Genomic DNA, 26,018 nt, shown 5'->3' with positions numbered 1-26,018 from the left:
AGTGAACTGATTTTGATATCCTGAATTAGACTTCGCAGAGTTGAAAAAGTAATATTTAATACCACTCTTACAATACTGTATGGGTCAGTTTTGGTGAGTTATGTATCATTTATAATATTGTTTCTGTGGGAAGATATATTCTTTAACCAGTTAAGTACTAAATATACTTTTAAAATGTATTCTGTTTAAAGTTGACAGAATAACAGTTACAAATATAAGATTTGTATAACACTCCTAACTTAAGGACAGACAGGTGTCCTCCCCTCTCCTCTCCTCCTCTTATGTTTGAGATTGGGTCTGGCTTTCTTCCCAGACTGGCTTGGATTGTTCTCCTCTTACTTGTGCTTTCCTGTATACCTGGGATGATAGGTGTGCACCACTATACTCAGCCATTGGTTATGATGTGATCTTGTGAACCAATGTCCCTTTCCCCTTCTGCCTCCAATGGTGATCCTTCTGATTTCCACCTCCAAAATACTAGAATTACAGGCTTTAGTCACTGTGCCCAGCCGAGATGTTCTGTTTATTTTATCCTTCAGGAATCAAAATCCAAATCAACAGTTATAACATTCTTTATACAGAAAATAATATTGTTGGCTTGCACATATGCTACAAAGTCATTTTGACAGATTAGATAAGCTACAATAGTTTCGATTTGGCCTTCATCTATATACCTTTTTCTTATTATTTTCTTTTGGCAACATTAAGAGGGTAATCTAGGTTGAGATTCTTACTCCTTATCTTTATATAATAGTAGTAAATGTAGGAAAGATTGATTTTTATTTTTTGTGGTATGCTGGTTTGAAATATGTCACATATATTACTTTGCAGTTTTGGGAAAATACTCTTTTTGTATGTAGTTCTAAAAACAAAATGAAAAATTTTTATGAGCTAGAGTGAGTATTGGCTTTTTAATTTTTTTCATTTGTTTTAGGATTTTTCTGGATACCAACTGGCTTTACTTGTTTTGTGTTTGAAAAATAGTTTATCAGGAATGTAATTGGGCTTCGCATATAGTTTATGTTACCTAAGCCATTTTTGTAATTATAGGACCTTTAGTTGATATGTTTATTAAATTAGCATATAGTTTATTATTCTTAAGTTTTAAGAATCTTTTTAACTGGTTTAATTCAGTATACCAAACTTTTTAAAGCAGTGTGTTACCTGTGGTATTCCAACAATTTAAAAATATTGGTATATGAGTTTTACCATCAACTGATTTTCAGAATAATTGCAGTGATTGGATTGAGGTTTCTGCTTCTGTTTTTAAAGTTAGCATTCTCTTTGCTGTTTATCTTATAGGAAAGAAATGTGGAGGCTGTAAGAAATGCCAAAGATGAACGTGTGCGGGAAATTAGGAATGCAGTAGAGATGATGATTGCACGATTGGACACACAGCTGAAAAACAAGCTCATAACACTGATGGGTGGGTGCGTTTGTATACTGCGGGAGTATGCCACACCTTGAGCTTGCTTCACACTCAATCTTTTTTTTTTTTTTCCACAGAACTGGGGTTTGCAGGCAGGCCCTTGGTAGTGTACCACTTGAGCCACACCTTCCAGTCCATTTTTTTTTTTTTTTTTTGCTTTAGTTATTTTTTGGGTATGGTCTTGGACTGCTACCTTCCTACCTATCCTTCCTGCTTAGCTGGGATGACAAAGTGCACACCACCATGCCTGGCTTGTTGGTTGAAATGGAGTGTTACTAACTTTTTGACCTGGCTGGCCTCTTACTGTAATCCTTCTGGTCTCTCTTTCATGAGTAGCTGGGATTACTGATGTGAGGCACTGCTCCCAACAAGGTTATTATAAGCTAGAAAGGGATCTTGAGAAATCATTGGAGAGAAAGTTTTCACAGTCATTTGGGTGTGAATTCTAATGACCAGTGCATCTCATTTGTTAGCATTAGGTAGTTTATTTTTTGTTCTTTTTTCCTAAATCTGATAAAAATTCCCACCATTAATATCCTTTTTTTTTTTTATCTTTACTGAAGGTGAGGAACTGATGTTAATGAATATTAGTTCACTCAGCTTTTTTTTTGTGGCATTGGGATTTGAACTCAGGACCTGTGCCAGTCCTCCCTCCCTCGTCCCACTTTTTTTTTATTTGTTTGTTTTAGTTATTTTTTGAATAGGCCTGGCTGACCTGGACTGTGAGCCTACTGAGATTATAGGTACACCCAGTTTTTATTGGAATTTCTCTGTTTGCTAGGCCTTAAACCTTGATCCTCCCGATCTCTTCCTCCTGGATAACTGGAATTACAGGTGTGAGCCACTACACTTGTATTATTTTAAATTTCTTTTAAGTAAATTGCAAATATCTTTGAACTTAGATATTTATATATTATTTAATGAGTTGTCTTTCATTATACCTCAAAATTTAACTTTCTTTTTTTTTTTTGTCTTTTTAAAGACATAGCAACAAATAATCTTAAAACATCATTCTTCTAGGCTGGGTGTGGTCACTCACACCTGTATAATCCCAGCTGCTTGGGAGGCAGAGATCAGGAGGGTCATGGTTCAAGGCCAGCCCAGGCAAGAACCAATAGTTGAGTGTTGAGGTGTGCGATTATCATCTTAGCTACCCAGGAAGCATAAATAGGAAGATCACAGTCCAGTCCTGCTCATCCAGAATCTTGACACCCTGTCCTAAAAACAACTAAAGCAAAAAGGGCTGGATGTGGAGCTTAAGTAGAAGAATGCCTGCCCAGCAAGCATGTGGCCCTGAGTTCAACCCCAATACTAAAAAAAAAGTCATTCTTTTCAGTTGGAATGAACAGTTAGTTCATCTGTATAGTGCAGCGGTTAGAAGAAACCTGTAGACATCAATTATGCCATTCTCAGTGCTACTTAAAGATTTCATGTACATGAAAATCATGATTGTTCTTTGACCCTCAATTATAGTCAGTCATATGTGCAGATGATCTTATTTATTCAGGCTTTTAAATGATATTTGAGACTCTTTTTAAGTTCTTTAAGTCATGTTACATACTAGAACATTGGTATGTAGTAGGACTTTTAAAATTGAAATCTGCATTGGATGTGGTAGTACATGTCTATAATGCCAGCACTGAGGATAGTTTGAGGCCAGCCTGGGCTCCTCAGTGAGACTTTATCTCAAACAATAAATAAATAAACAAATAAATACATATACTTGAAGTCTTTTTCACTGTTAATGTAATTTTATATAGTAGCCAAATATATATTTGCCTGTGGCCTCAATTTTCTTGAATGGATTTGCTTGATTGCTTCATTTCTTTATTGGATTAACTAAAACTCAAATAAGATAGCAGTAGTATAGCTCTCTTAGTTTTAGTATCTGTGTAATTCACTGAATGAAATAATATTATTTTCCAATAACTTAGCTGTTCTGCTTTTGTGGTTTTCAAATTATTCTTCATTATGAAACGTAACTGCAATTTGTAATTTTCAAGATTCTGTTACTAAATAGAACACTTTCAGGGCTAGAGTATTTCTAGTGTAGTTTCACTATATGAGCATATTTGGTATTATAAGGTTATAAGGAACTGCAGACTTTTATTCACCATTAACTTTTAAGTTGCATTATATATGGTAGCGTTGCCAATAGGGCTAATGTTACCTGTAATACTAGGTGAGATCTCAGCTTTTGTATCTTTTTGTAATCAAGGGCTTCTGGTTTTAGTTTTAAAAAGCAAAAATAAAAGTTCTCCCCAGTCCAGGCAAAACAAAGGAAAAAAATCCCATAAGTTCTACATATTTTCTGTCTTTATCAAATATCACTACCCCAAATTGATGAAACTTCTGCTAATCTCATGGGATGCGGTTCTAGCACTTCAGACTTTGTGTTCTTTAGAGAAAATGTTCTAGGCCAGGTGTGGTAGCATATGCTTGAAATCCTAGCTATTGGGAGGCTGAGGCTGGATTGAGAGCTTGAAGTCAGCTGGGTGAGTCAGTATGGTGAGAACCTGTCTCACAAAAACCAAAAAACACAAAACAAAAAAAGATTTAGATGAACTTGTTAGACCTAAATTGAATTTTGTCTAAAAATAGGTTGGTTCTGATTTTCTAAGAGAAATATACATTAATATAGATTAATTTTAGGTTAAATCTCTTAAAGCGCCAGCAAAATCTTTAGTTTAATTATAAGAAGAATTTTTACTCATTGGAAGTTAATTTCGTTCTTAACCTTGAGTGTCGATATTTTCCTACATTTTAAACAGGTCAGAAAACATCTCTAACCCAAGAAACAGAGCTGTTGGAATCCTTACTTCAGGAGGTAGAGCACCAGGTGATGAACTATTAGATATGATAAAATAGTTTTTTCCTCTTTTTGTCCATGTCTCTTTAAAGTGTTTTTTTTTTTCGGGGGGGGGTGCATTTTTGGGGAGGGTTGGCAGGGAGAGAGATTATCTATATGAGATCAAAAGATCTATGTGGTGTAATGGAGATTTTTATGAAATAAGAATCAGGTGATTCTTCTCAAGATTTCCCCTTATCATATTTGAGAAGTTGACTTATGATTTTGTGGAAGAATAGAATTATTATTTTATTCTTTTACTTGGAATGACTCATAGAAATCTGCATATGGCCTGTGGTGAACATTACAATCCAAACCATAAGATGGATTTTATGAATCTCATCCATATGGCTTTTGATAGTACAGCCTTAAACAACAGAAATTGACTTTTTCTCTATCTGGAGGCTGAAAGTTCAAGATTAAGGTGTTGGCAGGTTTGATTTCTCCTGAGGTCTTTTCCTTGGCCTGTAGATGTCTGCTTCACACTGGGTCCTCACATGATCTTTGTATGTGCATGAGCATTCTTAATGTCTCTTCCTCTTGTAAGAACATCTATCATGTTGTATTAGTTTCCCACTCTGACTGCCTAATTTTAACTTAGTCACTTGGACTTCAGACTGGTCTTGTTGAATTAAAAATAGGTCTTTTAACTGCTATGTTCATTTTACTAAAGTTGTATTTTTCACTCTTTACTTCTGACATAATTTAAAGTAGTCTTTCCAAAATTGGTATAGGATGAGATGGTGTGTGTGTTTGTGTGCTTGTGTGTGTGTGTGTGTGTGTGTGTGTGTGTGTGTGTGTGTAAAAATGCTTGGTTTTACGAGCTTTCAACCTATAAGATCTGTTCGTTAATAAACCAATAGCTTCACTGAACTGGTGTGAAAATACATTAGTAGTTGCTTAATATTTGACTTATTCTAAAATGTGAGGTGAGATAACTGGATTAAAATCACATATACTTACTTATTGACTTTACTGCTAGAATGAAAATAAATAAACCTAGATTTTTTTTTTTTTTTGATGGAACTTGGGTTTGAACTTGGTGCTTCATGCTTTCAAAGCAGGTGCTTCATGCTTTCAAAGCAGGTGCTCCACTGCTTTAGCCACATCTCCAGTCCATTTCCTCTATTATTTCAGAGATGGGATCTCACTATGTATTTGCCCAGGCTGACCTCTCAAATCAATATCCTCCCAATCTCAGTCTTAAAAGAAGCTTGGATTACAGTTGTGAGCCACTGGTGCCCAGCTAAACCTATATTCTGTAAGATACTTTATTCTCAAACTAACTTTGAAAGAGTCATTTTATTTTTCTTTATCCCATTTTTTTTGGTGTATAACCAGATTAATTTCTAACTTCCTTTTTAAAATTTTTGAGGTTCCATTGAATAGTAATTTTGTTGATTCAGATAATTTTTTTCCTCACACAGTTGCGGTCTTGTAGTAAGAGTGAGCTGATATCTAAGAGCTCAGAGATCCTAATGATGTTTCAGCAAGTTCATAGAAAGCCCATGGCATCTTTTGTTACCACTCCTGTTCCACCAGACTTTACCAGGTATGATAGTTTTTAAATTTCATTTTCATTTGAGGTTTGTGTGCAAAGGTATATACTTGTTTCAAAAGAATAAGTTAGATTTCTTTATTCCATCTCTTTTTAAGGTGCTGTTTTTTTTTTTTTTATTTGACTTGTAAAAATTTCTTTTTATTAGGTAGGGGTACATCGTGGCATTTGTAGAGGTTCTTATAAAATAGTTAATATGTTTATATTAATGTGATTTGGTGAATTATTCCATACATGTAAATCTGGCCTCAAAAAGTGATGGGCTCCTCTCCTTTTGTTTTGGGGTAAGGTCTTGCTGTGTAGCCCAGGCTGGCCTTGAACTAGAGGTCCTCCTGCCTCATACTCCCAAGTGCTGGGATGTACAGGCATGCACCAACTTGTCCTACTTTAGACTCACACTTTTGACTATAAAGAGCAAATAATAATGAATTAGAAATGTATTTCTTTTTTTGCAGCTGTATTTCCCATAGTAAAAATAATTGAACTTGTTATCTTCATCAGTGTCTATTCATTCTTTTTATTTACCTTTTGGATAAGCTTACATCTTGTTAAATAAAACTCAGGAATGGATAAAATGCCAAGAGAATTTAAAAGATAGTAGATCTCCAGATCTTAAAGTAGAAATAAATGCAAAATGTTCAGTCTGTGTATCTTTTTGCTTTTTATCCTAAACTGAATCCTCAGATTTTTCTCAACACATATTCTTTCAAGCGTATTTAGAATTACACTGTGGTGTTAGAGTAGTGGTTCTCAAACACTGACTATGTATTAGAATCATTTGGAATTCTGTTGAAAATGATGAATGTTAGGCCATACCCCCGGTCATTTGAAATGAAGTTCCTGTGTATATATTAAATTGCTCAAATAGCCATGACAAAATATCACAGACTAGGTAGTTTAAGCAACAGAAATTTATTATGGTGCCAGAAAATTCTGTGTCTGGGGAGGCCTTTTGAGTTGCAGGCAGCTGCCTGGTTTTGTCTTCACAAGACTTTTTCTTACTTGTTTGGGGAGAGAGATTTATGTGTTTTCTCTTATTAGGACAATAGCCTTAGTGGATTAGAGCCCCACTTTTATGATGTCACTTTACCTTAATGACTGTCCTTAAGGTCCTATTTCTAAATATAGTCACATTGGAGATTGGGACTTCAACAGAAATTTTGGGAGACACAATTGTCTGTAACACTGGGTACAGATGAATACTTTCAGGTTTGTGAGATCTTTTCTGTTTTGTTTTTTTAAGATAAGGTATAATTGTGACTCTGAGCTCACCATCCTCCTGCCTCAGCTTCCCTAATGCTGTTCTTTTTAAATAATAACTTATTCCTAAAATGAAGGATCATATTACTGCTTCAGGTTAATATTTTGGTATGACACATTTAATCTGTTTTACATTTTAGAGATGGCTTATGGAATACTGTCAGGTTTTGTAACCTGTTAGAGGAGATGGTTCATTTAGAAAACTGTTCATTAAAAAATCTATATGTTGAGTTGCATTTTTCTTTTTCTGTTCTATATGAAGACCCCTGATGGCCACAGGGTATTCATTGTACTAGAGTGAGTATTATAAGCCAGATTTTTCAGTCTTGGCATTGTTGACATTTTGAACTGGATAATTATTTTGGGCTAGAGGGAGTTTCCTGTGGATTGTTGAATATAGAACCCTCCTGTCAGTAGCACCTTACCACCACCACCTTGCAATTTTGACAAATGTTTCCAGACCTCCAAATGTCTAAGGGGTTTCTGGTATATCTCCTCATAGATGTATTCCTGAGAATCATGATCACTCATAGTCCTGTAGACAGACAGAAGGGCAAAATTCTGACCAGCAAGGGAAGTGTTCTTTCTTTTCTGAATTAATGAGTATGATACAATATTCGTCTTATTAAAGCAATAAAATTATTTAAATAGTTATTTAAATTATTTAATTATTATCTTTACTTCAACTAAATCTTGGTTGAAGTAAGGATAGATGATAGCATTTGCTATCATTTAAATAGGTTTAGTTGAAGTAAGGATATTCACTAATAGCCCAATAATTGTGAAAGGCTGCCTCTTTGATAGTGTGGCCAGGCATTTCAGTTTTTGTAATTTATTTCTCTTTTTGAGATAGGGTCTTGCTTTGTAGCCCAGGCTGGTTCAAACTCACTATCCTGCTTCAGCCTCTCCAGGGTGCCACTGTGGCCAGCAAGCATTTCAGTTTTGAAAATACCTTTTCTGAACCAGTCTACCACTAATGGAATAAAATGCAGATTTAACCAAAATGTTATTTATGAAGATTAATGTTTTTCAGTTTAAACTGTGACACATGGATCTGCCTGTATCAGTTTCTCATGGGGCATTTGTCCAAAATGCAGATTCTAAGAACTGCTTCCCCAGAATCTTTGGGGTGGTGTGATAGCTTCTCTCTTTCCTTCCTTTCTTCCCTCTCTCTCTTTCTGACTCTGTCTCTTCTTTTTTGTGGTGCTGTGGGTTGAACTTAGGACCTTGCTCATGTTAGACACGTGCTCTTATCACTAAGCTATATCCTCAGCCCTCAGAAAATGCATCTTGAGCACCTACCGCACTGTAGTTTGGAATCTGTTGATAAAGGTAAATTCCCATCATATTACCACTTTTAGCAGTTTACCAGGCAGGCAGTAATGTTTTTCAGTCTGATAGTTAAAAGCATGCCATGGGTGAACATTATTCTTTCTGTCCAGTAATGCCCACCACCTTATTGGAAATTTTGACTTTTAGTTTGATTCTGATTTTTATTGAGAACTCCATTTACTAGTTAAAATATATAGGAACCAGGGATTCATCTATTGATGCACTAACTAGCATATTAAAGAGGGCCAAATAAGAAAGACCATCATTCATTGACATTAAGCTACAACCCAAAATTTATGTGTGCAATGCAGTAGTGTTTCTAAGGTTAGAGGTTATGCAACTAGATTGCTTTTAGTTCCATCAGTTAATGAGCTACATTGGAGGAAAAAGGTCATTATCAGTGAAGATTATATGCCCAGCACTATTGAAGGTGTTATATGTAAGAGACACTGGGTAAATATCCCACTTTAAAAAGCAGAGAATTATTTATTAAAATCAAATATTTGCTACTGAGTTATATGCCATGCTATATCAGAAATTCTGTAAAGGAGTAAGGACAGAGAATAGTCACGAAAAATTTATAACCTGCTGAAGAATTGAAGGGAGACTCTGGAAGATACACAGAATTTTCTTGGGCAGATGGGAATGAGGTATGTATTAATAAATGAAAATATGGGTTTAATAAGAGCTGTTATATTTGGGAGACAATAGGAAATAATTGCAACCAGAAATTTTTTTTTTTTTTTTTTTGTGGTACTGGGGTTTGAACTCGACGCCTCACACTTGCTAAGTAACACTGTACCATTGAGCCACTCCAACAGCCCTCAACCGGAATTTGAAGGTTTATTTATTGCTCGGTGTAGTAAGAAATAAGACTGTTTAGGCTGGGTGCTGATGGCTCACGCTTGTAATCCTGTCTACTTGGGAGGCTGAGATTGGGAGGATCATGGTTTGAGCCCAGCCTGGACAAGTAGTTCATGAGACCCTGTCTCCAAAATAATAGGAGCAAAGTGGACTGGAGGTGTGGCTCAAGCATTGAAAGGCCTGCTTTGCAACTGAGGCCAATAGGAAAAGGGGAACAGGTACTAGAGAAAAGGTTAGATCAAAAAGAATTAACCTAGATGGTAACACCCCCACACAGGAAATCAATGTGAGTCAACTCCCTGTATAGCTATCCTTATCTCAACCAGCAAAAACCCTTGTTCCTTCCTATTATTGCTTATACTCTCTCAACAACAAAATTAGAAATAAGGGCAAAATAGTTTCTGCCGGGTATTGAGGGGGGAGAGGGAAGGGGCGGAGTGGGTGGTAAGGGAGGGGGTGGGGGCAGGGGGGAGAAATGAACCAAGCCTTGTATGCACATATGAATAATAAAAGAAAAAGGAAAAAAAAAAAAGAAAGGCCTGCTTTGCAAAGCACAAAGTCCTGTGTTCAAACCCCAGCCCCCCCCCCCCCCCGACAAAAAAGAAACAAAAACAAAAAAGCTGGGTGTCACTGGCTCATATCTATAATCCTAGCTACTCAAGAAGCAGAGCTCAGGAGGATCGTGGTTCGAAGCCAACCCTGGGCAAATAATTAAGAGAAACCCTATCTTGAAAAAACCATCACAAAAATGTGCTGGTGGAGTGGCTCAAGGTGTAGGCTCTGAGTATCTGCGGTGCGGGTGGGGGGAAAAGGGAGAAAGAAAGGTACACATGTAGAAATATATCACAATACCCTAAGATTGACAAATGCGTTTTCTGTGCTCTGAAAGTAAGAATTGTTTTCTTAGCAAGTGAGAGTGAGGGCAGACCATATTGTATCTTCTTGGTTAATGAGCTTTGGTAATCTATAGTCTTTATCCCATAAACTTTCTGCTTCACTGTTCTGAGTGTGTCAGTACTCTGGAATCAAACCCAGGGCTTTGTGCATGCTAGGTAAATGCACTACCACTTAAGTTACAATACCAGACCCTGGTGAACTTTTTTGACCCTTAAGGGCTAACAAGAATTCACCAATGATAGTCTGGACTTAGAGCAAAAACAATAAATAACGAAGGAGATGTATCAAAGTACATGGTGGAAGAAACAACATACAGATCAGCATTCATCTGGGCTTTGGTTGAAGTCCTTGAATGTTATGGAGGATGTTCTGCATTTGGTGGGTTCACTGACCAACACTGTGTGATTGGAAATTACCCAAGATTATAGCCAAAAATACGTTACTTTTGAACAAATTGGAAGAGACTATATTGGGAAGAGTCCCTTAGCTCCACTAAAGCTCTTCAGGCACTAATTGCCTTGGTCCTGCTAATTGAGGATTGTATATATTGAATGGTAGAAAACATATAATGGGAGATTTTAGAGTAGGCCTCTGTAGGTATGTGACTTCTTAATCTGAATGCGAAGGAATGGTAAGGAATTGACCAGGCAAAAAGATCTAGGAATGAAGAATATGAATAATCTCAGAAAAGGCAACTACTAGCTGTGCATGGTGGCCACACCTGTAATCCCAACTACTTGAGAGGCTGGGATTATAGCAATTGGGAGGATTATAGGTCAACCAAGGCAAAAAAGTTAGTAAGGCCCTATCTCTACAAATAAGCGATTGTAGCTAGGAGGGATTGTAGTCCAAGACTGGTGCTGGGCAGAAAGTGCAAGACCCTAACTGAAAATTAAAAATGGCTGGGGGTGTGGCTCAAGTGGTAAGAGCACCTGCCTAGCAAGTGTGAGGTCTTGAGTTCAAACCCTGGAGCCACCAAAATAAATAAAGGATAACATCTAACTAAGGATATGATAGGAATGCTTGACGTAGTTAACTTGAATAGGAGCTGTATGGTTAATAATTACAGTGTAAAGTATGTTTACTTACTGTGAAAAAGGATGTGACTTGTTAAGCTAAATAAAAAATTATTTTTGATCTATACTGAATGTTCGCATGGCAAACCTCTAATTTATTCAGTACTCCCACATTGTGGCAATGTTGTTGATTTTATTTTGACCACTTTTGATGAGTTGAACTTTGGAAAATACATCTGAAGTTATGGTGAAATGGTTTTCAGTTTGTTTTATTAAATTTGTAACCTTGTATCAAATTTATAACACTGTGTATGGTAGAGTTTTTATTATAAATGCTGTTTAATATTGTTATTGGTGCATATTAAATTGTACCTAGTAAGAGGTTTCATCGTGACATTTCCGTAGATGCATATAATGTGCTTTGATCATATTTATCCCTCTATTTCTCCCATTATTGCCCCATCCTCCCCCTTTTCCACCTCCCTAGGAGTCCCCCTTGTACTTTTATGGCCTTGTTGTTTTTGTTTTGTTCGTTTTGTGTTTTAATGACCTTTAAGGTGTTCTAATGACAAGTGCCACAAATCACCCACAGGTTCTCAGGGTACTTAGCATCATAATTGATTGTCCTCTAGTCCCTCATATGCTTTTAGTTCAGTTCTTCTTGGAGATTATATTGGACTAAAGCTGCCTGAGTTCATCTTGCCTTGGCAAGCAAGTATTAAAGTGATTGTCCATCCCAGTAGTCCCTAAGTGATTATGTAGTCTAATCCTATAAAAATTTATCATTATATTTGCTACTAAATAGCCTTAAAAGTATTTAAGGTCTATTAATGTTTCCACGAATTTGTTCTGAAGAAGGAAATTTGGGGATTAATTGTGATGTTTTTTTCTTCTGTTGTTTCTTTTCAGTTCCTAGCCTAAGCATCTATTTCCTTGAGGACTTTTTAGTCTCTTGTACTTGCATTAATAAAGTATTTGTTGTGTTTATAATTAATTACAAACTTCTGATGGTTTTATTGATATTAATAATTATTAATAATATAATAATTATTAATTAATAATATTAATTAATATTATGTTTAGTGAGGATTTGGAAATGTTTTCTAAGGGCTAGTTTAGCACAGTTTTCAAGATATTACTGAGGGACTTACTGTTTTTAAATAAATGAAAATTTAAATGTACATAGGGTAAATAATATGTTTTCCTTTTGTTTCCTTTTTAGTGAATTAGTACCATCCTATGACTCAGCTACTTTTGTTTTAGAGAATTTCAGGTAAGAGTACTTAAGAGCTCTGTTTTTTTGCATGTACACATAAGGAAAGAACTAGGAAAGTCTCTTTCTCTGTAGGAAAGAGATCTAATGAACTGTGTCATTCAGTTTAGTAATCTTGGAAGAAGCATGTTTCCTATTAGAAGCAGAGGTGATTTAGCCTATATAAGCTGAGTATCTCTTATCTAGAATGTTTAGGACTACAAGTGTTTTAAATTTCATATATTTTTTTCAGAGTTTGGAATACTTGTGTATACATACATAAGGAGAATTGGTTATGGGACCCAAGTCTGAACATGAAATTCATTTGTGTTTCATATACACATTATTCATAGCCCGAAGGTAATTTTATATAGTATTTTTAGTGCTCTTGCAATTTGAGTGCATCCATTCACATGAGGTTGGGTGTAGAATTTTCCACTTGTAGCCTCATGTTTTGAAGCATTTCGGACTTTGGATTTTTGGATAAGGGATGCTCAACTTGTATATTTAGGACTGATTTCATCTCCAGTCTGTGAAAAGGGAACATTTTAGAGAATAGAGTCCACTTAGCTTTTGCTAAAGTGGAGGGCTGGGAATATGGAAGTCTGTGAGCCCTAAGAAATAAAAGTGGAAAGAAGTCTGTGTTCATCTCCGCTCAAAGTAAGGAATTATGAATAAGGAAATTTCAGGGGCAGTCCGCTGGTAGCAATGTACAGTGCGGTTTTAGAGAAAGACAAGAGGAGGGTAGAGGCCAATATACTGCATTATATTTAATTTCAGTAAATTTTGCTTGGCATGTTACATTTTAGCTCCTTAAATAGGATTTTAAATACTCTTAATGCTGTATGACTTTTCATGGAACATGAATCCTTTTTGTCCCCCTTGTGTTGTTGGGGATTGAACCTAGGGCCTGGTACAACCCAGGCAAATATTCTATTATTGAATATATCCCCAGCCTAAGAGACCATTATTGTAAGAAATTTGGAGGCTTTGTAGGTTGAATGTTAATTTTGTTAGCCTTTGTTATTTTTTCTTTAAGATTAGAAACAAAGCTCTTAAAACACAGAGATTCTGAGGGACTTGGGGAACTTCATGGGCAGCATGAAATTAGGAACTGAAAACGCAAGGTCTTTGGGAAAGAAACTTGGAGGAGGTGATAACCATCAAAGGGCCATGCTGAAGAAAATGTCCCCATTTATCTTTTCTTATGGGTTAATCTTGTGGTTGAAACCTAGCCTCTCTGAGGTTTTCCTCCCAAATGTTAAGGTTTAGCATATGTTCTCTTAATTTTTTCATATTCAATAATAGTAACAACAATAATAATAATAATAATACATAGAAGTGAGGAAGAAACATTCTGTTTTGTTTTGTTTTTTAATTTTTCTTTGGTGCTAGGGATTGCATATGCGGATTACACATGTTTTTCTATTGCACTACACCCCTCAGCCTTTTAGTTTGTTTTTAGATTTTATTTATTTATTGGTGGTCTTAGGGTTTTCAACTCAGGGCTTTATACTCTCTAGGCAGGTGCTCTAGCACTTGAGCTATGCCCCTAGCCCTTGTTTGTTTTATAAATGATGAAAGACTGCTATTGAAGTAGAATTAAAATTGGTCTTCCTTTTCTTTTTCCTTAAATGTTACATTTTTTAGTGTTCTTTTGTTTTGCTTTGCTTTTATGGGAACTTTAAGATTTTGTTTAAGATTCATTATCATTAAATTTTCTTTCAGAATATAGGTGTATCTAACCATACTCAGTGATACCTTGGTTTATTTAATCATCTATTATTTGTTCAGAATTTCAAATATTAAGTTAAAGAAAGTGGTTGGATTTAGTTTATCTGTTGCCATTTCACCACAGTTTTGAACTTGGGATTTGGTTGTATTTCTTTTTCTTTAGTACTTTGCGCCAGAGAGCAGATCCTGTTTATAGCCCGCCTCTTCAAGTTTCAGGACTTTGCTGGAGGTTAAAAGTTTACCCAGTAAGTTTTTTACAGTTTTAATAAATTTTGAAATCAAGACCATTTTTTCAGTGTTGTATACTGACTAGTTACTTTTTAGTGGAGTAAGGAAATCAATGAAAATTTATTTCTTTATGCATTATATTAATTGTGAAAAAATTAAGTATGGACAATATAAATTCTGACATTATTAATTTATTTCTTATATGTATTAAAATACCAATCTATAGAAGAAATGTTTAAAATGATAAGGGTTGGAGTGTAGCTGAGAGTGCTTGTCTGTCATGCTCAAGGCCCTGGGCTCAATCCATAGCACCACAAAAAAAACCAATCATTTAAAAAATAAAATACAGATTCTATAAAACTTTATAAAAAAATCATACTGATTGCATATTATGTTGCATTTTAGTGTGTTACTTTGACTTATATATTTTCTTTATATATATATTTTTGGTTTTGGTGGCACTTGGGTTTGAACTCACGGCCTCAGCCTTGCTAGGCAAGTTATCTACCACTCTACCAGCCATATGTATTTTCTTAAATTGGCAGCTGGGTCTAGCAGATTAAGACTCAAGTCTGTTCCTATGGCAAGAATATAAGCAATTAAAAAAAAATAGCAGTGGGCAGTTGCACGTTCTTTTATCACACAATGTCTAGTTGCATCTGTTTTTCTGATGTTAGCAGCTATTGATGGTTATTGTCTAAGTCATTTCTGTTTCATTTAGTACTTGTAATACTTTTTTTGGTGGTACTGGTGTTTGAACTGAGGTTCTTGTGCTTGCTTAATTGTAATACTTTGATAAAGAGATGCTTCCCTTCTCCTATTTGTTTACCCGATATTATAGTCATAGAAGGGGCTGGGTGGTTTATCATTTATTTGCCAGTTTCATCTTCTGAAGGTTTTGTTTTTTAATATCATTATGAACTATTACACATTTTTAAACTCTTTTGCAATGATCTTAGAAGTCCCTTGTCATAACCCTAGTACTTTGTTGTTCCTGTGTATGATAAAATGTTCTAGGTTCATTTTATACACTTACTACCTTATGCCAAGAATTGGTCATTTTATCCCAGGAACGTTGATTTTTTTTAGTGGGGAATTGCATTTCAAGACCAAATTGGGCAATAGGAATACTCATTGCTACCAGGTTGAATTCTTCTACATCTCTTTAGTAAATAGAACTAGGAAAAGCACATGAGTGTTTGCAGGCAGTGGTGGTCTGTAATTTTTTTTTGTTTTAAAAATACTTACTTTTCAAAAATATACTTAATTTTTTTATAGCAATCTGTGTTCACAGCAAAATTAAGCAAAAAGTAGAGAGTTCACATATAGTCCAGTCACAAGCACATTGATAAGTTACTTTTTAAAACTTTTAAGAGTAGATTGAGAGGTGTCCCATTCTGTTCTTTTAGGACTCATTTTGGGTGGATTGATAGCTGAATTAAGAGTCAATTTTAGGAACAGTGTTTTCAGTCAGTCCCAGTTTTTAATAAGACTGCTATCATAGCTATTAGATTTTTTTTGTCTCTAAATAATCATTCATTTCATAGACATACACAAAACTTATACAATGAAACACAAAGCAATTACATTAATTTTGAGTGCACTCTTGGACATAAGACAAAAAATTTAAGCTGACTTTTAGACATGTTACATCTTTGACCATGCAACATTGAAAACAAAATTTCTATAAAGAGATCCTGTTCTTTACTTTTTTTTTGGTCCATTTCACTTTTTCTCCTTTCTGTATATAGCTCCGGAACCTCAAACTGAAACTAAAACATATGTGCGCACACCACTGAAGCCTTCCTTAACCTTAAGCCTCTGGTGGCGCCACCTGCCGGAATCTCAGAGGTCCTTGAAACGAAAGGACTCAGGAAAGGAATGAAAAGATGAGACACACAAGGACTCACTCACTCAGGAAGGGAATGACAAGACACATGACCAGAAGGCTGGTGACCTAACTAGCCAATTTTTTATTTTTGCATCAGGCCTTTAAGCAGAATAGAGCAGGAAGTTATACAATTTAAGAAGAACTCCTATGCCTGGGAAACAACGCCCTGTATCTTAAAAACAATGTTCTTGCTCCCACCTCCTAGGTTACAGAAGCAACTTGGACCCTCCTAGTTTCAATGAAACCCAGTCCTCCCTGTTTTCATCTAGCTACGTTTGGTTTCATGTACACAAATCTCAGGCCTGGTTGCCAAGAGCATGTGCCCTGTTCCTGACCTTTCATAAACAAATATCTTCAGGTTAATGTTTCTTTTCTCCAGACAAAGGGTGCCAGTCCATGTTCGTTCAAAACTTTAGTGAGAGATGTGGTGCACTTGCAGTTTCCAACCTTGTCAGGATCCTGTCATGTTGTGACTCATGGCCCCCAACAATCCTTCTCACATAGCTGGGATTAGTTGTTTCATGAAATATTGCTAACTCTTTTTCTGGATTAACCTCATCCAGTCTCCACCTCCGAAGTAGCTGGAATTAAAGACACGCCCCACCATGCCTGGCCCTATGGTGGGCTCTTTCAATATATAGTTTGAGACTTTGTTTTAAGAAAATGTTTCCAGAATTACAGTGTTTGTTAGTAGTTTTGTTTCCTTGTTTAGTTTTCTTTCTTGGGATCTGTATAATCAGTATTTTGAATTTTGGGGGGGTGTTTTTGTTTTGTTTTAGTAGTGCCAGGGATTGATCGCATGTATTTTGAATTTTCTTACATTGTCTTCAGTATTTTTGAGTTGTTCTGTGATCTTTTTACCTCATTTCTTTTTTCATTTTTATTTTATTTATTAAAATTTAAAAATTTTGTCAGTACAACAGTTTGAACTCAGGGCCTGTTACTTGTTAGGCAGGCAATCTGCCATTCTTGCCATTCCCCTAACCTCTTTTTGTTTTAGTTGTTTTTAGGTAAGATACTGTGTTCTTGCCTGGTGCTGATCTCAGACCACAATCTTGTAGCTGAGACCACAGGCTTCTGTCACCCTTCTCTTCTCTGCTTTGATTGAAATTGGGGATTTTGCTAGCTTTTTCTTGGGCTGGCCTCCAACTTTAGTCCTCATGATCTCTTTCTCTCAAATAGCTGGGATTACAGGCCAACTGTGCCTGACTCATTTTCAGTTTTATTAATTTCCTGGTTTTCATTTCTGAGATAGGTCTGGCTATATTGCTCAGGCTAGTCTCAAATTCCTGGACTCAAGTGGTCTTCTGCGTCAGCCTCCTGAGTGTTGGGACTGCAGGCCAGCACCAGTGCTTTTTCAATTTAAAATTTTTCTTTATTTACTTTTTTCTTTTTAACCTATAATCTGTTTGTTTTTGGTGGTACTGGAATTTGAACTCAGGGCCTCATATTTTCTAGGCAAGTACTGTACCACTTGAGCCATTTTGCAGCTGCTTTAACATATAATCGGTGGTGTTTATTTGTTCTGTCTTCCTTCTAGCAAAGTATAACATTAAAAAAAGTGTCCAATTCTTTACTTTCTTCTATCACCTGATTTCTAGGCAAACTGTTTTGTTTCATTTTGTTTTGTTTTGTGGTGGTACTGGAGTTTGAACTCAGGGCCTCATTCTTGCTAGGCAGGTGTTTTAACACTTGAGCCACGCCACGCACCTCAGCTGATTTCTGAGTTTTCTAGTTTTGATTTGTTCTAGTCTTCCTGGTATTATATAGTGTCACTGTATAGTGTCATTTATGTTGTTTTGAAATAAGTTAAAATTTTGGTCTTTGTTCTTTGCTTTTCTGGAGGATTTTCATTGTAAGGATATTATTCTGTTCTTTATTCTCTTATTTTAGTTAAAAAATATGTAACATAAAAGTTAATCATCAGCATAGTTTCTAAATGTATAGTTCAGTAGTATAAGTACATTCACATTGCTGTGTAATCAGTCTGCAGAACTTTTCCATCTTGTAAAATTGTAGCTACCAGGTGTGGTAGTGGATACCTATAATCTTAGAACTTAGGAGGCTGAGGCAAGAAGATCTTTAGTTTAGGCCAGGATGGGTTATAAATAGTGAGCTCTAGGTCAGCCTGGGCTACTTAGTGGGATCCTGTCCAAGCCGCCCCCCAACACCACCAAATATTGAAACTCTGACACTTAAGTAAGAACTTTCCATTTTTTCCTTCCCCCATCCCTTGGTAACTCCTATTCTACATTTTGTTTCTATGAACTTGAGATACCTCCTTGAGTGGAGTCATAATAGTATTTATCTTCTCATTTCACTTAGTATAATGTCCTCAGGGTTTATACATTTTTTGTTGTAGCATTTAGAATTACCTTCCATTTATATTCCATTGTATGTATATTTCACATTTGTTCATTCATCCATCAATGGACATTTGGGTTGCTTTCATGTCTTGGCTACTGTGAGTAGTGCTGCTGTGAACATGAATGTGCCCATATCACTTCCACCATCTGGCTTTCATTCTTTTGGATATATACTCAAAGTGGTCTGTCTGGATCATATAGTAATTCTGTACATTACTTTTTCGGGAAACTGTATGCTGTTTTCTACAGCACCTATACCATTTGTGTATTATCAACAGTGTGTGAGGATTTTGTTCTCTTTACATCCTTGCCATCACTGGTTTTCTGCATTTTTGATAGTAAACATTCACATATGTGTGAGGTCATAGTCATTGTAGTTTTAATTTAAATTTCCTAGTAACTAATGATACTGAGAATCTGATCATGTTCTTACTGGTTATTTGTGTATCCTTTTGGCAAAAATTTCTGTTAATGTCCCTTGCCCATTTTTAAATCAGATTATTTGGGGTTTTGTTGGTTGTTGAGTTGTAGGAGTTCTGTATATATTCTGTACATAAACCCTTATCTTAGAAATTGTCTTATTTGGGCCTAGGAATGTAATGTAGCTCAATGGCATAGCACTTGTCTGGCAGGTATGAGGCTCTGACTTTGATTCCCAGACCAAGTTTAACTCATTTCTAGTAAAAATGAGTAATTGTTTATGTTTTTTCATTGAATTTTTAAGACTGATTTGTAAAGAGTTCTGTGTATGTTAAAATTCTTAACGCTTTCATACTTAACATTTTCCTTAATTTGTATACCTGTATATTTTTACTTTTTAAGTGTACAAATGTTTAAAATTGATATGGATTCAAATTTGCTCTTTTTTTACATCTTTTTTATTTGTTTTAAGCTTAAAAGTACTTCTCAATCCAATAATCAAATAGCAATCTGTATTTTGTGTTTTGGTTTCTTTGTAGCTTAACTTTTTACATTTAAATTGATCTAGAGTTTTATTTGTATTATTTTCTACCATTTTTTTCTTTTTTTAGGATGGAAATGGAGTTGTGCGTGGTTATTACTTATCTGTGTTTTTGGAACTCTCAGCTGGCTTACCTGAAACTTCCAAGTAAGAGATGTAATTAATTACATGAAAGCTTTGATGTATATTTATATCTCCCTAGCAACTTTTGTTAATTAATTTTGTTAATTGCTGAATTGTTTTTTCTTTCTTTACTTTTTTTTTTTTGGAGGGGTAGGTAGTTGTTTGAACTCAGGGCCTGGCTTTTTTGTGTGTGTGTGGTATGGTGTCACTGTGTAACCCAGGCTAGTCATCATCCGCCTGTGTCCACCTTCTATGTGCTGGTATTACAGACAAGTGCCACCATGTGGGGCTTGCTGCTATAAGTTGTTTTGGTTGAAAAATACATAAATTTTGAATAATTTAAATTTAAAACTAATTTTTAGAATGTATAACTCCTATACTATGAAATTTAACTGCTTAAAATGTAGAACTCAGTGGTTTTTATTAGTCATGGAGTTCTACAACTGTCACTAGTTTCCAATTTCAGAACATTTTCATTACCCCTCAGAAATCCTGTGCCCATGTGCAGTCTCTTCCTAGTTGTTTCCTCACCCTTATCACTGGCAACTACCAGTCTACTTTTTGTTAAGGAGGAATAGTCTAAAATAGTTTTATATAATTTCTGTATCTCTTTGATATCATACCAAAACTAAACAAGCCAGTAGTTTGTTAAATGTTATTTTCAATGTGGACTCTGGAAGTATATTAGTGATTTTTTTTTTAAACTATTACATGAAAAATATGTTGGTTTGCTATGGAATATCTGCTTATAACTAACATGGAATAAAAACGGTGGGATTTACCACTTCTGTAAGAACAGCAATATGAGACATTGTCTTTGTGAGACAACAAGTGAAAGCATTTCTGGGGAAGTAAGAAACACGTGGATTAGCTCTATGATTGCTCTGCCTTAAGGCCATGAGAGTTTTCAGGCTGCAGCGCAAGGTGGAAGAACTGAGGCAGAATGTTGTAGACTCCCTTAGTTGAAGAGGGAGTGCTGAGAGTCCAAGAGCACCAACCCACATAGAATGCTTCACATAGAATACCAGAGGACAGAGCTGCACAGGCAGAGAAACCCAGAGATTCATGGTGGTTTTTCTTACATATTCAGCAGAATACCAATCAGGACATATGAGTGAGGAAGCTATTGGGGGAGGAACTGTTTGGAAGAAGTTAATGCCTGGTGCTCACACAGGGCCAGGAACTGTGCCTGTTTTCACCAACCACAGTTAAGGAGGCACTGGGTAGAATACTGATGAAGGGTTTCTTTTGGTAGTTGGGAACAATTAGCCCTACACTGAACTCTACTCTGGACCTAACAAATGAAAGTATGATCCATATTTTTTCTAGGTAAATTAACTGCATCCTGGAATAAAGCTCAAGAAAATTGATAAGACTGTAAAATAATCCCACATAAAACAAAGTAAAATTTACACTGTCTGATGTACAAACAAAAGAGTAATGGATATACAAATAGGCAGAAAAACCCCAATAAATAAGGAGGAGAATAAATGGAAATTGAGCAAGAGCTGACAGATGTTAGAACTGTAAGAGAAAGACATTTAAGATACAACTGTACTCCATTGGCACCAGAAGTTAAGCAGAGACATGGAAGACTCAAACTGAACTTTTTGAAATTGCACTGTGCAAATGAGATAGAAAATAGACTTAATGGGTGAACAATAGATTAGATGTTAGAAGAGAAAACAATTACTGAACTTAAAGGAATAATATTTGAAATTTGCCAAAATGACATACAGAAAAAAGGATTATAAAATAGTAGAACAACTTCAAGCAGCTTAATGTGCATGCACTCCTTTTGTCTCTTCTTCAGGGACTTAATGGAATCCCTGAAGGGGAAGCTATGGGCGGAAAAAGTTTGAAGAAATAATGGTAAATTGTTCTAAATTTGGTGAAAGCTCTAACTCCACAGATCCACAAGCATACAGAGCATGAATAAAACACCAGAAAAAAACATAATCAAATTGTCTAAAACCAGTGATACATAGAGAAAAAGGTGTTAACAAACCGAGGAACAAAAATAACAGTAAAACCAGATTTCTCATTTGAAGCAATACAAGTGAAATAATAAGAGTAACATCTTACAAGGACTGAAAGAAAAAAAAAAAAATCTACCAACTTAGTTTTGTTTTTTGTTTGGTTTTGTTTTTGGTAGACCTGATCTTTAAACTCAGGACCTCAAAGCAGTCATTCTACTACTTGAGCTGCCCTTTCAGTCCATTTTTGCTCTGGCTATTTTGGAGACGGGGTCTCACAAACTATTTACCTTGGCTGACTGCGAACGTCCCAATCTCAGCCTCCCAAGTAGCTGGGATGGTAGGTGTGAGCCACCAGCACTCAGTCCTGTGTCTAAAAAATAAGAGTGAGCTAGATATGGTGGTACATGCCTATAATCGCAACACAAAGAAGACCGATTCAAGAGGATCATGAGTTTTTATTAAGATAACACTAAAAGAGAATCCATTGTTTTTGTCTTTTTAAAAAAATTCTCATTGTATTTTATTGTTTTTACATTTACTTACATGTGTATATGTTATTTGGGCCATCTCACCCCACCCAACCCCCTACCACAACTACAAATTTTAAAGCCACCACTATAATAAAAGAATAAAGAGAAAATGGAACTATAAAACAAATAATCTTAAAGAAAGCCAGAAAAGAAGGAAAGTAACAAAGAAAACATGGACAAATACCAAGATATTTTAATGAAAATTAGTCTAATAAACACCTCAATTAAAGGCCAAAATAAGCACCCCAATTTAATGCAGAAAAAGATTGTCTAATAAAGCAAGAATCAAGTGTATATTGTTCACAAGAAACTCAATTTAACTATAAAAAGAGTTAAAGATGTAGATTAGTGGTAGAGTGCTTGCCTAGCATGTTCAAGGCCCTGGGTTTGATTTTCAGCACCACAAAATAATAAATGAATAAATAAATGTAATGATACATGTATTATTTTTCCACTAACCAAAAACAAGTTGGAATACTTATATTCATTTCCTCCATCCATTTCCCACCCTTCCCTCCTTCCCTCTTCCTCCCCCTTCCCTTCTTTCACTTCCTCTCCTCTCTTATCTTCCGTTTCCCTTCCTCCTTCCTTTCCTGTCCTCCCTTTAATAGCAGAATACAAATTTTTCTTGATAGCACACATTTACCATAAAACAGAAAACATTTGCCATAGCCAGGCTGTGGTGGCTTATGCCTATAATCCTAGCCACTCAGGAGGGAGAGATCAGGTCATTGTGGTTTGAAGCCAGCCTAGGGAAATAGTTCGCAAGACCCAACCTCGAAACAAAAAATCACAAAAAGGGGCTGTGGAGTGGCTCAAGGTGTAGGCCTTCAGTTCAAGCACCAATACCAAAAAAAAAAAAAAAAAAAAAAAAAAAATTTGCAATAAAATATGTCTAAATGAACTCAAAATGATTCAAAGTATCTTTTCTGACCAAAATGGAATTAATTTAGATATCACAGAAAACAGCCAAAATATTTCAAAGCTAAGCAGCATATTTATCAACGAGGAAAATATGAGAGGTTTTTAATACGTATTTTTGAGACTAAATCAGAAAAGGGCTGGGGGCGTGGTTCAAGTGGTAGAGTGTCTGCTTAGCATGCATGAGGTTCTGAGTTCAAACTCTAGTGCTGCCAAAAAAAAAAGGAAAACCAAAATGAAAACACAATATACCAGATTTGTAGTGTGTTGCTAAAGTGGTAGGTAGGTGGAAATTTATAGCACCAAATGCTCATTGAAATGAGAAGCAGAAAGGTCTCCTATAAAAAAACCCTCTAGTTCTACTTTCATAAATAAGAAAAAACAAAAAGAAATAGATGGCAAATAAAAAATGAGGAAAAGAAAGGAAATAACAAAGATTAAACAGAAGTCAATGCAATAAAAATCTGAAAAAGAGAAAATCAGTAAAATCAAAAGGAAACAGATTGAGAGCTATAAAATTTTAAATTATGATGAACGTATAGTAATCAGAATAACAATATTAACATGAATGGGAAAATAAATCAGTGTATTCTTTATATGTTTTGGGCACTAAACTTGAATCAGATACATGATTTTCAGGTAGTTTCTACCATTCAGTAGCTTATCTTCGCTTTCTTGATACTGTCCTTGAATGCATAAAAGTTTACAGATTTTATCTTTTTATAGCCTTCAAAATTTTACATAATAGGATATGGAATCAGAATGCATGGGCTTTCCCAGTGAATATTTTCTATTAGAAAATTTTATAACTTTGAATTTCTGAATGCACAGTGAGTTGCTTTATTATAACTTGTACTAGAAATACATAGTAAAGCATTTCAAAGTTCATTTAAAATTATGTTGATAAGCCAGAAAGGAGAATTCAAACGAAATATTCAAATTGAAGAAATATAAATATTGGCCATATGTATAGGTAAAACAAAAGCAACTTTGAAGTATTTTTTTATATAAAATGCATTTACAATTTGAGCTGCTGCTTTATTCCTGATATATTGGTAAATATTTTTATGAAGAAAATAGGACCTAGTATCATATTTTAGTGGCTCATTCAAAATACTGCTGTTTTTATAAAAGATATCTTTTCTGAAAGAAATTGAACCATGTGTAACAAGTAATAATGATCAATAATAATCACAGTGGGTAATTAATGTTCTTAATGTTTAGATGAGTCTTTTATTATTTTATTAACTGTCTTAGTGGTCTCTTTTTCAGTTTTAAACTGTTTTTTGTGTGTGTGTGTGTGGTGCTGGGGCTCAAACTCTCTTTTTTCAATTTTAGGTACGAATATCGTGTAGAGATGGTTCACCAGTCCTGCAATGATCCTACCAAAAATATCATTCGAGAATTTGCATCTGATTTTGAAGTTGGAGAATGTTGGGGCTATAATAGATTTTTCCGTTTGGACTTACTTGCAAATGAAGGATACTTGAACCGACAAAATGATACAGTGATTTTAAGGTAATAGGAAGCATTTGATATTGTTACTTTTGTTATGGGGGAATAAAGCCATCAAAAAATTTTTTTTTCTAAGACCACTTATTCAACAGGGCTGATACATATTCAAATGATAGAACACTTGCCTGCCAAGCATGGGGCCAGGTTCAAAGCCCAGTCCTGGCAAAGTCCATTTATTTAATAGATTAATATTAAAACTCGTACTAACTGTAGCCATACCAATTTATTAACAGTTTCATTTTAGGACTTCTGTGTTGCCAAGTGAATAATAAAAAAGTCACAAATTTGTTCAACAATTAGTTACTAATTCCATTAAAAAGGAAACTATTGTAGATTAAGCATACCTAATGAAAAAATCTGAAATATTCCAAAATCAAAAGCTTTAGAGTGCCAACATGATAACACAGTGGAAAATTCCACACTTGACTTCATGTGAAGAGACACAGAATGCGCTGCACTGAAAGTATGTGTACACAGTGAATCTGCATTCACATAGTACAGTGAAGCAACTGGAAATACTATGTACTCATGTATGAAAATGAAAAAATGAGACCTGTTGAAACTATTCCAGGAATGGGGGGGAGGGAATAAAGGAGAATGATATAAAGGAGGTGATTTCAAGTATGATATATTGTAAGAACTTTTCTAAATGTCACAGTGTACCCCAGTACAACAATAGTATGATAATAAAAAAAATTTAAAAAAAAATTCAAAGTGAGGAAATCTAAGATTAGTGAGGGATCAGATGCTTACCATTTTTTCCACTTAACTGTAATATTTTTGGTGCCTGGTTTTGCAAGCATAATTTTACAAAATAACTTCGTTTCTTGATAAAGCAAAATAAAGGTAGGGAAAAAAGAGATGAAAATTGATGAAAACCAGTAGGAAATACTTGTGTTATTTGGAAGAGGAACAGAATGTAAACACTCAATATAAAACAACAGCTCTGTTTACTCTTGGGGTAACCTCTATAGGTCAGAAGTTTTGGGGAATCATTGCATAATATCTGTGATTTAATGATGAAAATGAGAGCTTGAGTTGTTTAAAGAAGAGATTCAGATGTATTCAGAGTACTTAATGATTTAGAAATATTTCATCAAAATAATTTTTAAAGAGGCTGGAGAGGTTGTTCCAGTGTAGAGCTCCTGCCCAAGAAGCATGAGGCTCTGGGTTCAAATCCAAGTACTACAAAACAATAAAAATTTTAAAAAATTAAAAAATTTTCCCTTTGGGAGTATTCTAATGTACTCTTAAATTTCACTTATTCTGAACCTTGTTCCTCAGCATGCTGGATAAATGTGTTGGCTGTCATAT

At 35.2% G+C, this 26,018-nt stretch overlaps 1 protein-coding gene across 8 annotated transcripts in view; it reads left to right on the top strand.

Annotated features, from left to right (window-relative positions):
- Window positions 1-26,018, top strand: part of Trim37 (tripartite motif containing 37) — a 204,267-nt gene that overhangs the window by 20,466 nt on the left and 157,783 nt on the right. For all 8 annotated transcript variants that reach the window (XM_074046205.1, XM_074046204.1, XM_074046206.1 and 5 more), the window contains 7 exons: window positions 1,303-1,426; window positions 4,201-4,268; window positions 5,705-5,829; window positions 12,427-12,477; window positions 14,354-14,435; window positions 19,707-19,783; window positions 24,528-24,707. In XM_074046205.1, the coding sequence (XP_073902306.1) occupies window positions 1,303-1,426; window positions 4,201-4,268; window positions 5,705-5,829; window positions 12,427-12,477; window positions 14,354-14,435; window positions 19,707-19,783; window positions 24,528-24,707 (707 nt within the window). The remainder of the gene's footprint in view (window positions 1-1,302; window positions 1,427-4,200; window positions 4,269-5,704; window positions 5,830-12,426; window positions 12,478-14,353; window positions 14,436-19,706; window positions 19,784-24,527; window positions 24,708-26,018) is intronic.

This window comes from Castor canadensis, chromosome 11, assembly GCF_047511655.1.
Source record: "Castor canadensis chromosome 11, mCasCan1.hap1v2, whole genome shotgun sequence".
In the NCBI taxonomy this organism is placed as follows: domain Eukaryota; kingdom Metazoa; phylum Chordata; class Mammalia; order Rodentia; family Castoridae; genus Castor; species Castor canadensis.
The sequence above is the reverse complement of the archived record's forward strand: the minus strand, read 5'-3'. Positions and strand labels throughout refer to the sequence as shown.